Below are 18,231 nucleotides of genomic sequence, written 5' to 3' on the forward strand. Positions count from 1 at the left end.
TGCCTAAACCAGCAGTTTTATTAAAGTTACTCAAAGTGTATAAACCTATGATGCCTAAGAAGTAAGAGCTTTCTATTTTACTTTGAGAGGGGGTTTTCTGCACTATAGGAGAGCAGCAGATTTGAAATTGCTAGATGAGAAGAGAGTTTTCCTTGATCTAAACTTGGATTGCTCCTGAAGGCTAAAGGAGATAGTAACGCCCTCCAAAGCTTTTCTTCAGTGATGCACAAACCCACTGTCTATATCTGGGCATTAAAAAGGGATTAAAAGCCTTAGGGAATCCCATATTATGGGAATCATTATAAGATGACAAGAAAAAGCAGGGAACTGATTTTTTTGTACCTTAGGTTTCCTAGCTCAGTACTACTGACTATCACTGTCATGTGTGATCTTTGGCACGTGCTTGTCTCTTCCTCCTGACTACAAGTGTTAAACCACTGAAGTGTGAAGCAGAAAGCCGGATAAACTGAATTTAAGCTCAAATGTGATACTGGTTCCTAAGTCACTTAGCATCTTGCATTCATTAGAATATATAGCCTAGTGAAACTGGACCACTATTTGTTATCCAGAAGTCTCAGCTGTATATATGAACATGATGTTACTGTTCATGAAGTTGTGCCAATGAATTTGCTTTCAGAGGATTAGTTTTCTGACTTGCTCAGCCAAAGTCTTTTCTGCAAGCATTTGTCCCAAAGAATAACTTTCAAATGTACTGTGTCTCAAGTCTTTCAGTTGCACTGGATAACTTTTTCCTTCCCTCTGTTAGATAAGAAGATGTCAACTTTAAGAACAGAAATGTTAGAAAGACATTTCCCACTTTGTCCTGTGGTGCTGGAAGAGCATGTTTTTATTCTTTTATACCAGAAGCACTTCAGAACATTCCATGCAATTTGAGAATAAATCCATCACCTGAAATAACTCCGATGCTTAGAACGCTTCCAGTTCTATCACAAAGTAATTCATCCAGCATAATGTGTCGTGAAATTGATATAAATCCTGGGCTTTATACTTAGAATGTGGTTGAAATCAACCTTTCTACAGAGGCACTTTTCTTTCAAATGAAAGTTTTTCTGTGTAACCTTCTCTAGAGTGACTCTCAAAACAGGGTCAGTTTAAAGGACAAGTATGTGTGATAAAGTAGTAGGAAATCACTTCATTGTATGATGCCCCGTAGCAGGTAAGCAGCATGCCTGAGCTGCTGCTGAATTCTTGATGAATCCCAGGTACTTCTCGCTGTTACCTTGTTGACTTAGTGACTTCAGATGGACATTCATAACTTGTAGTCATTTCTGGCCCTTACAAAAGACAGCATGCAACAAGGGGGTTGCTGGCCAGCACAGCTATGGAAACTGCTTTCTGCACATCAGAGAAGAAGCTCTACCAGGCTGGTGTGTAACTGACAAAAAACAGTGATCTTCTCAGTGCAGTAGTCAAATGTAAGCCAATTTCTGCAGTGTTTTAATGCTTAGTAAGTACTGGTAGCTTCCTTGAGCTATGCAAGTGTGCAAGAGGCTGTAATTTGTAAAGAAATTGAAATGAACCTGTTAAAAAAATATAGTTACTGAATTTTAGCTACTTGGTTGCACAGGAAGAAACTGTCCATATTGGGTTGAGTAATAGTCAAAGAATAGTTAGGGTTGGAAAGGGCCTTAAGATCACCCAGTTCTTACCCTCCTGCCATGGGCAGGGACACCTCACACTACACCATGTCACCCAAGGCTCTGTCCAACCTGGCCTTGAACACTGCCAGGGATAGGGCATTTACCACCTCTGTGGGCAACCTGCTCCAGTGCCCCACCATCCTCACAGTGAAGAGCTTCTTCCTTATATCTAACCTGAACTTCCCCCGTTGAAGTTTAAACCCGTTATTCCTTGTCCTACCACTACAGTCCTTAATGAAGAGTTCCTCCCCCGCGTCCCTATAGCCCCCCTTCAGATACTGGAAGGCTGCTATGAGGTCTCCCTGCAGCCTTCTCTTCTCCAGGCTGAACAGCCCCAACTTTCTCAGCCTATCTTCATATGGGAGGTGCTCCAGTCCCCTGATCATCCTCGTGGCCTCCTCTGGACTTGTTCCAACAGTTCCATGTCCTTTTTATGTTGAGGACACCAGAACTGCACACAATGCTCCAGGTGAGGCCTTACGAGAATAAAGGGGCAGGATCACCTCCTTCGACCTGCTGGTCACACTCCTTTTGATGCAGCCCAGGATACGGTTGCTTTCTGGGCTGCAAGTGCACACTGAAGCCGGCTCATGTTCATTTTCTCATCGACCAGCACCCCCAAGTCCTTCTCCTTGGGCTACTCTGAATCTCTTCTCTGCCCAGCCTGTAGCTGTGCCTGGGATTGCTCCGACCCAGGTGTAGGACCTTGCACTTGTCATGGTTAAACTTCATGAGGTTGGCATCAGCCCACCTCACAAGCGTGTCAAGGTCCCTCTGGATGGCATTCCTTCCCTCCAGTGGATCAACTGAACCACACAGCTTGGTGTCATCAGCAAACTTGCTGAGGGCGCACTCAATCCCACTGTCCACGTCAGCAACAAAGATGTTAAGCAAGACCAGTCCCAACATCGATCCCTGAGGGACACCACTTGTTACTGGTTTCCAGTTGGACATTGAGCCATTGACCACAATGGGCTACATCAAAAGGAGCATGACCCGCAGGTCGAAGGAGGTGATCCTGCCCCTCTACTCTGCTCTTGTGAGACCTCACCTGGAGTATTGTGTGCAGTTCTGGTGTCCTCAACATAAAAAGGACATGGAACTGTTGGAACAAGTCCAGAGGAGGCCACGAGGATGATCAGGGGAGTGGAGCACCTCCCATATGAAGACAGGCTGAGAAAGTTGAGGCTTTTCAGCCTGGAGAAGAGAAGGCTGCATGGAGACCTCATAGCAGCCTTCCAGTATCTGAAGGGGGCATATAGGGATGCTGGGGAGGGACGCTTCATTAGGGACTGTAGTGATAGGACAAGGGGTAATGGGTTAAAACTTAAACAGGGGAAGTTTAGATTTGATATAAGGAGGAAATTCTTTCCTGTTAGGGTGGTGAGGCGCTGGAATGGGTTGTCCAGGGAGGTTGGGTGAGATGGTTTAGTGTGAGGTGTCCCTGCCCATGGCAGGCGGGTTGGAACTCGATGGTCTTAAGGTCCTTTCCAACCCTAACTATTCTGTGATTCTAATGTGAATAAGCTTCCCTGTCTGCTGTGTAAGTTGAGAAGTTCTTGGGGCTTTGTCTATACTTGGAATGTACTACTCGAGACTTTGAAATCCAGGCATAATCAATGCTTACAACCTTACAAAAGTGGGCACTTGATTGTTTGCTTATGTATTGGTGGGTTTTACTGAATTTTCAAGTGGAATTAATCTAAATCTTCATTGCTGACCTACAAGATTGTCTTGTGCTGGAATGTCAGCTTGTGACTTGGGAGACCTGGGTTACCTTCCTTGCTTTCTGTCCCAAACTGGGTCATCTAGGCAAAATTCTTACCTAACGGGGTCTTAGTTGTGTACAGACAATGGGGATAATAGTGTATTTTTCTGGAACACTGTAAAACATAGGAGAGTGTGAAAGATGCTTAGATACATATGCATAATATATCTTAAATTTGTCAGTGTTAGCTTAAGCTATCAACTTCCAAAGCTTGTCTGTTGATATTTAATCTGAAGCAGCTGGCTCAAAATGTCTTCATTCTAATATAACATGTTTTTTGATTAAAGGGAGTTTTTATTGTAATATCTAACAAACATTTATTTAATATTTAAATTACTCTTCAGAAGTCTGCAGATTGGTCTGAAAGTGATGGTGTTAACTTGAGCACTTTTCTTTGCTATCTTTTTGAGAGCGTATGTAAAAGAGATGGCATCAATTCAAAAGGCAGATTGTCATGTGAGAGGTTTTTTTTCTCCCCGCAGGTTGATTCTGCTAATGCTGGAAGAGTGTTGGCTTCAGATGCGGCTGTTTTCTTGAAGAAGTCAGGATTGACAGATTTGGTACTTGGAAAGGTATTTAATGACAATCATGTAATTATCTTGTCTCTTGCTTCAGTTAGTAACCTGCGTAGTTTAAAACGCTTAGTGCTACTAAAAGGATATGTGATTTTTCCCTACTGTGTTTTCAGTTGTGCTGTCTAATAGTCTCCAACTTCATTATCTTTGCTTGTTCTACTATGTATGTAAGTGGTGGTGGAAAGTAAAACTACTTAAATGTGTCACAACAAGTAAGTGCTATCATGAAAGTCGAGACCTGAACTTTGATCCAAGAATGTATTGTTGAATGGACTGGGAAATCGCCAGTGCTGTGGAACACTTTGTGTTTATTGTTTTTATGTTTTAGATTTGGGACCTAGCTGATACTGATGGCAAAGGTATCCTGAACAAACAGGTATGATTATTTATATGATGCATGAGGTTTCTCTAACCATTAGCAAGCCTTGAAAGAAGATAAAACAGGTTTTCTAACTGATTTTTTTCAGATTTTTCTAATTGTATCTAGACATGTTTGTCCTATTTCAATGTCAGCTACAAGAAGTTAAGCAGCCTTCAGCTGCCTCATCAGTTTTTCTTCAAGTCATAAAATGAATTTCTGTGTAGCTGTGCAGTACAATATGCTAAGAAGTTATTTAAGGGTTAATGTGCTGCATTTATTGCAAAGGTGACTTCCTTCTTAACCTCGGAAGAAATTTAATGCAGTTTCAGAACTCTTGATTGTCTAATTTTGGTGGACTTGACATCAGTATGTTCTGTTTGGAGTTGTTCTTCCAAAGCTGTAATGATGAACGGCATGGCAGTCACATCAGTGCTAATGTACGCTGATGTTTGGTTTGAAGTATAGTTACTTTAATAACAGCTGTGGAGAGTGAGCTGCTTCATCCCATGGTGGGAAAAGGAGGAGAGGAGCTGGAAACAGAACTGCTGAGTTCTAAGAACTGACTGCACTAGCCAGGAAGTTACTAAATCCTTGGAGCTAGGAAGTACAAACTTTGCCTCACTGGACGAATTCAGTAGTTGCTGACTGCTGCTTTCTGTCACTTTCTGATCTCCTTTGAACCCATTTGCAACACTTTGTATATATAGCAATACGAGAAAAACTCTTTTAATTCTTCTGAAATTTGAGTATTTTCATATAATAAATCCTTTCAAATTTCATTTCTCCTGTAGGAATTTTTTGTGGCTTTACGACTTGTAGCATGTGCACAGAATGGATTGGATGTTTCCCTGAGTAGTCTTAGTTTGCCTGTTCCTCCACCAAGATTTGTAAGATTTCTTTTTTAATTGAACATATCAACTCATTAATAAATGAACAATTGGGAAGGTTTGATATAAATACCAAGCACTTTTGCCAGTGGTGTTGTAGGGCAATATGGCCCTACAACAGGGGACAATTAAGCCAATCAGAATAAGGTGCTATATATTCTAGTGGGGATTTGGATACAAAGTTGTGCATAATTTGAATATATATATGGCATTTGTCCTATTAGTGTTGTTCTTAATGGAAGAAACATGTTAAATTTCTTACTCTGAATTTTGGTATCCTTAATTAAGGTATGAATGATTAAAATGCAGTTCTGTGAAGGAGCACCTTCTCAAATATGGGATTGGTTTTCCAAGGTCAGAACCATGTCTTTTTTAATGTGTTTGGTTTTTTTCCTGTTTTTTGTTAGACTGATACCAGTAGTCCTTTGCTACTCAGTGGAACAACACCAAGTGATGTACCATGGGCTGTTAAGGTAAACTGCAGATTGGACTATTACCTAGAACTATGATGTGGTTTGAGAGAAAACATAAGTCTGAGAAAGATATAATGCTGCTTGTAGCTATAATTGGTAAAGTATGATGAATTACCATTCATGTCAAATCTGTAATTAGGCTAGTGGACCTAATTTGATAAAAACACTTGACTGGGGGGAAACCTCTTCATGTTTAGAAATTTTGCTTGAAAAAAGGGAATACTTATTTGAAGCCATGCAAATAATAGAAGAATAAATCTCACTGGGTTTTAGATGAGTCTCTAGCTGATTCAGAAATAATACCTTTTTCATATTGTCTTTTAGGCATCAGGAAGTGCAATGTATGTGTGTTTCCAACCAGCTAAAGCAAAAAGTTAATAGTTTTGAATGAACAGCTGCTTCTTAGGCTATGAGTGTGACTATTACCACGAGTAACATTTTTCTTCTGCCCCTCAGCTGGAAGACAAAGCCAAGTATGATGCTATTTTTGACAGCCTAAATCCTGTGAATGGACTGTTGTCAGGTGACAAAGTGAAGCCTGTACTCCTTAACTCAAAACTGCCTGTGGATATTTTGGGACGAGTAAGACCACCTTCCTATTAATTGTTATTTCACAAATAGTAACTGTACCGCATTCAGCAATATCGATTTTTCAAATGGAAGATTTGTAGTAATGAGCCTAACTATTAAATACTCTCTTGTGGAGTGGCCACACATGTGTAACTACTAAACTGTAAAAAGTATATAAAATACTCTTTTGATACGTTGATAAATTGCCTCTTACTACAGTTTATCAGTTATATGTACTCTTTAACACTTGGTTTAGGGCAGCATGCCCTTAGCACGCTCTGTCTCCAGCTTAGGTATCTATCTTCTTTTACGTGGTCTATGTGAATGTATGTTGCTCAGTGAAAACTTACGCTGTTAATCTTAATAGAATTTAGGATATTGTGGAGGGAGACTGTCCACATTTGGTTTTAATGAGGTTCTAAAAAGGAAACTGCTGCAGTTCAGACAATCATCCCTATATTGTGCTTTTTCTTGGTAGGTGTGGGAGTTGAGTGATATTGACCGTGATGGAATGTTGGATCGAGATGAGTTTGCAGTTGTAAGTATCTTTTTCCTGTTGGGGTTTTGAAAGCCTAATGACAGTGGTTTAAAAGAGATGTGTTGTATATTAATTTTTGACTGTTTGTGTGGTTCATTTATTGTCTTTATTCAGAGACCTTAATCAAGTTTTAGTACTATTTAATGTTTCTGTCAGTTCAAATGTCTGTCAATACACAGCAATAATTTCCTCTGTGGGCTAAATGAGCCATTAAGAACCTGTGATCTGCGTCCCATGTGAGACTGTTTTCACTGAGGAGGTTTTACCTTCACCTTCAGTGTTCATGTAAAAAGAAAATTAATACCTGTTTAATTGCCAAGAATTGATGTTACGGGCAACATCAAAACTTTGCTTTGTTTCTTCATAATATAAACGTGATTAATTTAGCTTTTCCTGCTGTCATGTATATTCTTGAGAAAGGATAAAAGCATAAAAATTGTCTTACTTGAATATTGTTCTAGTCATCTTCAGGCTTCTTTATGCTCCAGCTTCTTTTGAAGCCAAGTCCTTGAAGATCCTAGTAGTTAATTGTCACTATATTTGATTTTCTGTGTTTATGTTGTAATTCTGCAGATTTCTAGCTTTGAGATCAGAGGTTTGATATGCTCTAGGGAAGCTTTTGAGATACAATAAAGGTTATTGATTTAATTTATAATATCTTTAAAACTCAGTTCTAAATCTTGAACAACAGTCATAATACCATCATATAGTGTATATATATATATATATATATATGTAGTACTACGTAGTACTACTATATATACAAAATGTACCACTACAATAAAAGAATAGACGCTAAGTAGAGTGATTCCTGGAGAAATGGTGAATGCATTAAAATTAAGTGTATGAGGTGTTTTGTCAAATAAAATTCCACAAGTGGTGGTACAAGCTTGGTAATATTTAGGTAAACTTTAGTGTTCTAAAATATGTTGAGCTGCATTTGCTAAGCACTGAGCCTCAAAAGAAAGGAGTAATGAAAAACACAGGTCAGAAGGCAAGAAGCTGCAATTCAGTTGAGGGGGCTTTTAAAGGAGAAACATAATGGAAAAAATGCTACAGAGTTATTTCTTAACTTTTTTTTAATTTATATACATATATATATATGTTTCTTATATATTTACATACACACACCTTGTTTTCTGCTTAGGCCATGTTTTTGGTGTACTGTGCTTTGGAGAAAGAGCCAGTGCCAATGTCCTTGCCTGCAGCTTTGGTGCCACCATCAAAGAGAAAACCTATTAGTGTTCCAGGAACAATGCCATTAATTCCATCTTCAACATCTACCAAAGAGTCTCATCAGTCGTTGCCACCTGTAGGCATTTTGGCTGCTAAAACACCGTTAACACAGGTATAGTCTGAAGTTAGGTGGGGTTAGGTGACTTCTGCTCTTATACTGTATGAAGAGTCTTGACACAGGTTTTTAGTTTCCTTCTTGCCTGGTTGATGAATTTTAAGAGGCAGATGGGAAGACCAGGTGGTATGAAATTTATCTTGTTCTGCATTTTCTGGATGTCTTCAGATATAAACAGTTGGGTAAAAGAACATTATTTAGTAAAGAATTTAAAGATACATTCCAAATAAATTATTTCAAGGTGTCAAGCTCAACCCCAAGTTATAATATTAAGAAAATGTTTAAAAAATGTAATATTGGTACATATATGCAGAACACAAATCTTTGGCTGAAAACTATTTGAATATGGACAAGGTTTTAAAACCAGTTGTGGCAGGCACCTATGTGCAGTTGTGTGTGCATGCATGCATGCAGTTTGAAGAGGACATTATTGAAAGAGGGAAAGATAAGTACAAGCAGTGGGAAAAAGAAACAAAAGGTCTGGCATATACACCTAAACACATGAGATTTGGTATTTGTTCTGAATGTGATTATTAATAAGGTTGATGCCTCCCACCCTGCTGAGCATCTTATTTAATCCTAGTTGGTTTAGAGTCCAGAATTTGGAAAGATGCCTTTCCAGGTAGATTGTAACTTGTTATATTCAGTATAAGAAAAACTTGAGAAGGTGATCTAAGTTAAGAACTGCGGTACATAATGCATAAGGTGCTGCTTGGATATTTGGGTAATCGATAACAAACTGGAGGTGCCAATCTGGCAATTTACTTGACTGATGGTTAGTCTTTCTGCATGTATTACAAAATGGTGCCATTCTGGGTGAGTGTCTCAATGTGTGTTTTGTATACAGCACCATTTGGGATTCATCTGTTGAATGTCCTTGTATGCTGAAACTAAGTAGCATTCATAAGCATGCACTTGAAGCCACTTTCACTCAAAACCAAGCCAAACATCTTTATGATAGCTTGGTGTTTGGAAAATTGCTGAAGTAAGGGAAGTGGTTTTGATTTCCATCTTTACCTTGATTGGAGGTAAATTCTACAGTTTAGAATGTGCCAACTATGAAAAGTCTGGGCTTGAGCAGCCCAGCTGTCTAAAGCTGTCTAGCTGTATTAAGAGAAATAAAATTGATAGAGCCAGACAGTAAGCAGGACTGTGACTGAGCACAGTGATGAGGGCACAGCCCCATGCTCGGAGGAGATCTGGTCTTCGGGGAATGCTTTTCATGCACAGGCAAAGAGGCAGAGCAGTACCAGCCAGACTTGGTGCTTCACTCATGTAAATACTTTGCTTCTGCTTTTGGACTTGATTGTGGATCTCTGATTCGGAGGATAAAGCTGAACTAGGCACCGATATCACTTTCTAAATCTGTGTTGTAGTCATTGACTTATATAACCCTGAAAGGAACTATCTGAAAAGAGACCTGCCTATATCTCAGGATTGTGGGTTTGATTTCTTTTTTTCCCCTCATATCCCCATCCCCTTCAGTGGGTTGTGTCGCCTGCAGACAAAATTAAGTATGATGAGATCTTTCTGAAAACTGACAAGGACATGGATGGGTTTGTGTCAGGTGTGGAAGCCAAAGAACTATTCTTGAAGACAGGACTGCCTTCTGCTCTTCTTGCACAGATCTGGTAGGTTTTTTTCCCCATGACAGCTGTTTAGATGATGGCATGGTTCTCGCTCCTTCCTAGCACTTAAAGAAAAGTGCTATGTTGACATTTCTGGGAAGTGTAAGTTGGGGTTTTTTATATAATAGCATGGTTTCTGTATAAACAGTGGTGACTTACTTGCTTCTACTTTAGGACAGAAATGGGGGGAAACGAGTTTATGCTATTCATCGTGTCTTAGAGGAGGAGGTAAAGCGCCTGAACACAGATTGTTACAAACAAATACTGCAGTTGAGCTAAACTTGTGTATTTAAGGCATCGTAGTGTTGCTGTGTATCTAAACTTTGATACTGTCCATATATTGGTAAAGAGTATTACCTGTATAAAATTCTTAGCATGTGAAACTTACTGCCCATCTCAGCCTGTAACTTACTCATCTGTCATTGCAGATAGCAGTGACACACTGCTGTTTTAATTCTTGCCCTGCTATAAGCTATTGTGGGACACTCTGTTAGGAAAAGCTTTTTTTTTCTCTTTCCGAGGTAGGGTTAACACAGCCTCTACTTTAGGAGAATTTAGGTAGACTTGTATTGGCTGTGGAAAGTTTGTAGTTCTTTAATTTAGAAGGCACCTCAGTTACAGGTACTCGGGTGGTGTTAGTGACTTATGGCTCTGATTCTGCCTTTCACCAGATCAGAACGTACTGTAACAGAGCTGTGGACCTTAGCATGCAAAGAGAAAGTGGCTGTGTAGAGTAATGTTTCCTATTTCTTACCATGCCTTACTTCTATATTGCATTATTTTAGAAGTGATACACACCAGTAATTTTGACATTTTTAAATGACAAGTACAATAAACAAAGTTGTACCTGCAGAAATGAGGGTTTGATTTATTTAATGTGCATCTCTGTACAGGGATCTCTGTGACATGAAGGACTGCGGCAAGCTGTCAAAGGAACAGTTTGCTTTGGCTTTCTATTTAATTAATCAGAAGTTAACAAAGGGCATTGATCCACCTCAGGCTCTGACTCCAGAGATGATCCCGCCTTCAGACAGGGGTGTCACTTTACAGAAGGTAAGGATGGGTTTGGCATTTTTAGTGTCCATCTCAAACAAAGAATGTTAATTTAAAGGGCCGCACAAAAAGCACCTCAAATACTGGCTTATCTTAAATTTATCATAATATCAGGAACAAAACAAGTCTTGGGTGCAAAGACTTGGCAAAAGCCTGTTCCATCCATGTTTCAAATTGGAGCTGTCATTTATTATGCCTGCCAACCAAGCGGAGAGATCTTATGTTGGGAAAGCATTAATTTCTTTTTTGAAAGAATATTCCTTCTACTGCCAATCTAAAGAAATTTTAGGTTGCATCTGAAATAACACTCCCAAGTTCAGTGTTTTTCTCCTAATGTGTTCATGGTTACTTCTTTTCATATTGACCTTTTTGAAGAAGCCTGGAGACAATGTGAACTAAATCAAGTTTAGAACTATGTAGTTAAAGTTTAAAAGGTAAATGCTCCTCTATTTTATACTTCACACTTTAAATGTCCTCATAGTCTGTTGACTGCCATCTACCTTAATCCAACAGTAGATTGTACCTCAAGCAGTTCAAGCTGTATCAGAATGGTAGAGCTCATCACAAATTCTGACCTGTTTTTACACATCATAAAGTCTGATGTGAGTTACCTTTTCTTGGTTGTGCAAAACATTGCCCTAATTCTACGGCTTTCTTAAACAGAATGAAAAATTCGTACCTGGGAAAAAGATGAAACTCAAAATTTGGCACTACTTTTGAGTTTCTGTGGCTGGTTTCTAATTCCTTTTTACATTCTGTTTTTAAAAAGTAATCGCTTTATTTGCAACTCTACTAATCTTTTTTGTATGTTTGCTTTCCTTTCTATGTCTCTTTTCTAGTTTGGACTGTTTTTTCCATTCTGCACCACTCTGCTTTTCATCCTTATTATTCTGTCAGTTTGTTAACTCTGCTTTCTCAAGGTTAGAGAATCTTTGCTTTTCTAATATTTACTGTCTGTTGGTTTAATGATGAACATCCTTCTAAGACTCTTTACATATTCACTGCAATAGAACAGCACTTCTCCGAAGTGTCACAGTACCTTGCAATCTCAAATTATTGCTGATTTCCAGTGTTGTTCATGTGGCAGAACTCCCAGGGTTCTTCCTTGGACCCAGACCTCTGTGTCTGTTACCTTTTGGTAATGCTGCTTATCCTAATGCTGCATCTTACCCTGTTGAAATGACTGAGGAAGTGGTGACAGAGGAGTAGGCCAATGTGACAGTTTGCAGTTGTGATTGTATTACAGAAAATTTAGCGATTAGAACATTTTAGATGAGGTCAGTGTTGGTTACTGCTCTTCTATGTGTGTGAATTGTTTTAATAGAACTCTCAAAGATACTAGTATGCTGTTTTGGGTTTTTTTTTGCATTGCTAATATAAATGATAAGAGTATGAATATTGTGAAAGAAGGTAAGTTAGCTTTTAGTTAGCTTTGTAAATCCTCACTAAGAGTTTATTTTACTAGATGGAGTTGAACCTTCAGCTTAGTTAGAGCTTTTCAAAAGAGATGTCTTGTTAATAAGAAATAACTTGTTTGTCCAAGATTATTGTTTGAGAATTGAACTCAAAGGATAAAAGCAATAGACAGAAGTAGGCTTTTTGCTGGTTTTCTTGAAGTGGCATGGCTTACACTTGAGGGGACAAGACCCAGACTTACCCTCAAAACCCCACCTTAGGCTTCATCTTCTGAATTGACCAATATACAGGTAGTAGCAGATGTATCAGTAAGTATAATGGCAAACCATTATGTTTTTAAAATAGGGAAAATTAACTTGTGACCTTTCTTGCTAGATATTCAGAATGTATATGTATGTATATTGCTGTTACCTAATGTTTGGTTTCCTCAGGGAATTTTATGACCATGGTAGTGTAACGTGTATTTCAAGTTTGAGGCCTGAATGCGATGCAGCAGCAGTCTAGTACTTGTTGCTGTGTTTCTTTACTTAGAACTCTTTGAAGTTGCTAAATTGCACTTGCATTACCAGCCATAAAAAACCTAAACTTACATGCAGGTTCCCGTTAAAGAATTTTGTCAGGGATTCACTTTTATTGCTGTTTTAAGACTCAAACCATTGTTTGCATGCATGTTGCAGTGTAGTAGATGGCAGCAAATAGCTGTAACTTATGTCTTTGTTAACTTGTATATTGAAGCTAAAAATGGCTTTTATGTTCCTCCCTCACATCAGTTCTCCTGAAAAATCGCAAATAAGACTGAACTACATCTTGTTCAAGCTTGACACTGGTGCCAGTGTGCAGAACAACTGATGAGAGGAGGAGGCCTGGAAAGAATCTGAACTTGTAACTAATAGCTCCATGTTCTCCTTCTATCTCTTTGCTAGGAGAAGTAAAGTCTTTCTCACTAGAACACCGTGAGCAGCTCCACAAACCTCTTGTGTAATTCCTTTAGAACAGGACTGAACGTCATAGTCATTTGAGAAGCTGTATGCTAACCAGTTTAAGAATAGCTGTATGGCTTTTTTTATTCTCAGTTCATGATGTTTGTTCTAGTAAAATATGCATGAATAACCTGTAGTTCTGCTGAATAATACTTTCTGCCAGTGTGCTCAGATTTACTGTTTAGGTCTTTTCATGGCTTGTGTTTGCTTTTTGTTTGGTTTTTCTCCAGAGTGTAAGCTTGAATAAATACATAGTTAATAATACCTTGATTTATCCTTAGAGAAACTTTGGCATTTAAAACCTTTGGTGTTATTTTGGGGGTATCACTGCCTTTTTTTAATTATGTGTATATACTTTTCCTCTGAACTTTGTGTTTGTCCTGGAAGGCTTTATTCCACTTCCACTTGAAGGAAGTGATGTATTTATAGAAGGCAGTTACAGTGACTATGGCTTCCTAAGCACGTTCTTGTTGTGATAAGGCATAGTAGAATAATTACAGTATTTGTTAATTTGTGTCTTTAGCCGTTGTTCTCTAGTCTATTTTTGAACCAAATAATTTGTATTATAGTAATTGTCTTATAAAGACACTAAGTAAATGGGAACTCGTGGGCATAACTTGACTTTGTTTTACCAAAGTTGCATTCAGTACACTGAAGGTTCACATTAAACTAGCTCTATCACTTAAAGCATTACAAAGTATCTATACTCTGGAACAGGAGGATCACTAGGGTGAAGAAATATGAAAGTACTAAACAAACCAAACAACTCTTAAATGAATGCTAGGAAGCCAGCTAAACATTAATTTTAGAATTCATTTAGTTGTTAATTTTAGAACTAGATTTATTTGCTTGTATGATCAGGTGGTCCTGTGCTGTGTGGAAGATGACTTCAAGAGATTACAGGAGAGAAACTCTGTTTGAATTACTAGATATCTTGGATGTATGTTGTGTTCTGTTAATATAGCATCTGGACTGATTGTGCTTTTGTTTGAATCAAGTGTGAAGATTTGAGGTACAATGCTACCAACCATTGTTATAAGAGGATAGCTCATACTGTCACAAAAAGTGAATTTAATATAGTTGTTGGACAGCATAAACTATAAACTAACAGTATGTATTTTTTATCTTTCAGAGTACTCAAGTAACAAATTTGGTAGCAGATTTTTCTGCAATTAAAGAACTTGACACGTTAAACAATGAAATAGTAGACCTGCAGAGGTAGGTAAAGAAGGAACAGTCATCGTTGCCTTAGGTTCAGTTGTGCTACTTACTGGGTTTGTTGTTTTGTTTGGGTTTGTTGTTTTGTGTTTTCTTTTCAAAACCAGTTCAATGCATAAGAGAAACCCAGGTGGCAATAGTCTGCGTTGCTAAAAATAAATAGTTAGCATGTCTGTAATACTGTTTTAACACTTCTACTTCTTGTTCACTCAGATGAGTGCATATAATAACAGCAAGACTGTGAAAGGTCTATCCATGGTGCCTTCTGGGTATCTTTCCTATCCAGAGATGGAAATAGATTTTTTCCCATCCTGAGATAGAAATGTTCTTTCTTGCTCAGCTTTACTGGCAGATGAGAATGTATCTTTAGGATGCTGGAATCATGATATGAATTGGTATTAGTTGTCTTTGATTTGTAGAGAGAATTCTGAGGACTCTTTTCTAGTGTCAGTAAGAAAATGAGATGGGAAAGATTAAGTATGTAGGGTAGAGAGTTGGAAGGTGACAGTTTGTATATGGGCCTCTGTAGGGGTTTGGTGGTGGTAAAGATGGACATGCGTCTCTTCTGTTCAGTAAATTCAACTGATACACTGAGAAGAACTGTTTTACTTTGAGGTCTTCAGACCCTTGGGTTCCAATAATTATTTCTAATCAAGATAATCGTAGAATCATAGAATCGTAGAACAGTTTGGGTTGGAAAGGACCTTAAGATCATCAAGTTCCAAGCCCCCTGACATGGGCAGGGACACCTCACTCTAAACCATATCACCCAAGGCCTCGTCCAACCTAGCCTTGAACACTGCCAGGGATGGAGCATTCACAACCTCCCTGGGCAACCCATTCCAGTGCCTCAGCACCCTAACAGGAAAGAATTTCCTCCTTATATCCAATCTAAACTTCCCCTGTTGGAGTTTTAACCCATTACCCCTTGTCCTATCACTACAGTCCCTAATGAAGAGTCCCTCCCCAGCATCCCTATAGGTCCCCTTCAGATACTGGAAGGCTGCTATGAGGTCTCCACGCAGCCTTCTCTTCTCCAGGCTGAACAGCCCCAACTTTCTCAGCCTGTCTTCATATGGGAGGTGCTCCAGCCCCTGATCATCCTCGTGGCCTCCTCTGGACTTGTTCCAACAGTTCCATGTCCTTTTTATGTTGAGGACACCAGAACTGCACACAATACTCCAGGTGAGGTCTCACGAGAGCAGAATAAAGGGGCAGGATGACTTCAGGTGACTATGAAAATCAAATTTGTATATATATGTATAGTCTCCAGACTTTGCAGATATTTTTCTTTCATTTTGGGTGGCTTTTTTTTGTTTTTGGTACTATCATGAATCTACCGAAAATTCTACTAATAACAGTTAATTCTACTATTTTGTAAGTGAGGGTGCTTTGTGTTGATGGAATCTGCCTGTCGTCTTCATGTCCCTTGCAGGAATGATTTAATTTGGCAGTGTGTCAAAGCACAGTCTGTTTCCTAAATACATAAATGTTTTTTCACTTCAGCTGCTTGTTCTCCCTCTTATTACTCCCACTGCCTCCTCACTTCTCCCTGCTATGCTTTCCTCGGCTTTTCTTTAGGTTATATTAATTCCAGTTTTGGATTTTGACATTTATTAGCATGAAATGTGAGTTGCAATCATGTATGTTTGCTGTTGGCATCTCAGAGGGAAACAAATTGTTCACCAGCATGAATTTGTAGATGAAGTTGGTTTTCAGTAGGTGAACTTGCAGCCTAACGTGGAAGCTGTTCTGTTTGTCTTGTTTTCTTTTACTACTGTGAGGTGTGAAGGATACATTGCCTTTGGAAAGTTATTGCTTCCATTTCTTCAGTGGCAAATACACTTGGGCAATTATTTAAGACATGTTTGAATGATATTAGATTGTTGAAGATTCGTTGGGGGCATCTGTGTATTAGTTGTGTTTAGAGAGTAGAAAATTACTTTCATATGATTTTTGATGTTCAGAACAGAACTGGATTAATGATCAGAGGCTTAGGCCTATTTCATCAAGCTGAGGTATAATTGAGGGGTGTATGGTTTCACTGAGAACAGCTATCAAACTCTCAGTGTTCTAAAGTACTTTGTGGGTCATGTGAAACTTTTTCATCTTTATTTTTTTTAAGGAAAATTGAGGGGTTTTATGACTTGAAAATCGTTTATCCACTGTAGAGGAGTTATTTTCTGTAGCAGAGGAACCGTTGCCTTCCTGTACCTTTCCTCAGCACAGGTGGCTGAGGCAACAGATGAATCTTTGGTAAACATAGGAAACCTTTTCATCTTTGGCAGTTCTACATTTCTGTTACAACTGCTGACATTTTCAGTCTTGATAGTTACCATATAAAAATGAAATTTAGACTTAAGTTAGTTTTGTTCATTATTAAACAAGGCGTATCGTTCAGCTGTTGGACTCAATATGCAATAATCCTAGACCATGATTCCATTGAGTATCCATGAGAGCTGCATTTCTGAGACCCAGTAATAGACATTGAATCTGTTTTTGAAATGCACTCCAATAAAAGCAGCAGAGGAAATGCCCAAAAGAATGACAATGTATGGAAAACATAGAATGTTGAAAGACTGAGCAAAAAACACAGAGGTGATATATTTGTAGCTCAACAGTTTGTGTGGGAAAGATATCTGGTACCCGAAAGCTTTTTGATTTAATTCAGTAATTCAGGATGGTGGAGGCTGAGGATCAGATGAAGAATAAAATACAGCACACTTATTAGTGAAGATAATTCCTCTCTGGTAGGGGGATGATTTGCCTAGGGACGTTGAATCTGCATGAGATGTGGAATGTGCATCATTTTGAGCCTCTCAGCACTGCTGCCTACAAGTTCTGTTTCAGATGCACTATATTTTTAGAAAGCTATTTGGAGCTTTTTCTGATCAGCATTGTGGGAGGGTAGACCAGATGTTCTTAATATTCCTTTTTTGTGCCATAAAACCTTTTCCTTCCCCAACAAACCCTGCTTTGCTTTCGTGTGTTCAGAGCCATCTACGGCCCACAGATTCGTGGGATTTCTTTGCGCTTTGACAATATGACGTTCCTCTCTAAGCATGATAAGTAGTTGAGCTTAACTTAGGATACCTCAACAGAGGTGCCATCCTTCACATATATTGGACAGAAACAGTTATACTGATTGAATATAAATCAGGTTAAAAGGACCATAAAGCTGGTAAGTTGGTCTCTTAAAAGCAGGAAAACAGCAAAATATTCCCAGAAGACCAGGGCAACCTCTCCCTGCCCTGCACTGGCATCAAGTCTTAGTTTCAGAGGTCTACAGCTTCTTAGCAAAGAAATGTGAAGAGTTTTAACATGGGCTAGATTACTTCTTCTAACCTCTGTCTTGGAAGTACCTGAGCTATTGCAGGTGAAGAGGTTGGAGGAACAAAGGGGAAAAGAAACAAGGCAAACCCTCAGCATTTTTTCTAGCACTGCCAGACCGAAGTGCTACTGCACTAGGAATTGCCAACATTACAAATGTTAGTGGAAATAAGGGATGTCGGGCAACTGTGAGTGTAGATAGAGCTACCAGCCCTGTGTGTAGGCATCTGTCACTTATGATGGAAAATGGAACTATGATTTTTTCCCTTTTGTAGGTAAAGTGGTTCTAAGTGGCCATTGAAAAGCCTGGCCAGGGTTGTTTCATGCTTGGCTTGAATGCCTCTACTGACATAGGAACTGCGGTTGTCAGCTGTAACGAGTATCTGCAGTGTGCTGGCTCCCATTTATAAAGTACTCCATTC

The 18,231-nt window shown here is 38.9% G+C and overlaps 1 protein-coding gene across 4 annotated transcripts in view; it reads left to right on the plus strand.

Annotated features, from left to right (window-relative positions):
* Nucleotides 1–18,231, plus strand: part of EPS15 (epidermal growth factor receptor pathway substrate 15) — a 70,403-nt gene that overhangs the window by 27,180 nt on the left and 24,992 nt on the right. For 3 of the 4 annotated variants that reach the window (XM_061344833.1, XM_061344835.1, XM_061344836.1), the window contains exons 3-12: nt 3,912–4,001; nt 4,333–4,380; nt 5,157–5,252; nt 5,660–5,725; nt 6,182–6,307; nt 6,774–6,833; nt 7,981–8,181; nt 9,670–9,815; nt 10,706–10,865; nt 14,394–14,479. In XM_061344833.1, coding sequence (XP_061200817.1) covers nt 3,912–4,001; nt 4,333–4,380; nt 5,157–5,252; nt 5,660–5,725; nt 6,182–6,307; nt 6,774–6,833; nt 7,981–8,181; nt 9,670–9,815; nt 10,706–10,865; nt 14,394–14,479 — 1,079 coding nt within the window. The remainder of the gene's footprint in view (nt 1–3,911; nt 4,002–4,332; nt 4,381–5,156; nt 5,253–5,659; nt 5,726–6,181; nt 6,308–6,773; nt 6,834–7,980; nt 8,182–9,669; nt 9,816–10,705; nt 10,866–14,393; nt 14,480–18,231) is intronic. The other variant, XM_061344834.1, reaches the window with a different exon arrangement.

Source organism: Neopsephotus bourkii, unplaced genomic scaffold (genome assembly GCF_033783945.1).
Source record: "Neopsephotus bourkii isolate Nb327-2 ecotype Australia unplaced genomic scaffold, CSIRO-AGI_Nbou_v1 NB_234, whole genome shotgun sequence".
Taxonomy (NCBI): domain Eukaryota; kingdom Metazoa; phylum Chordata; class Aves; order Psittaciformes; family Psittacidae; genus Neopsephotus; species Neopsephotus bourkii.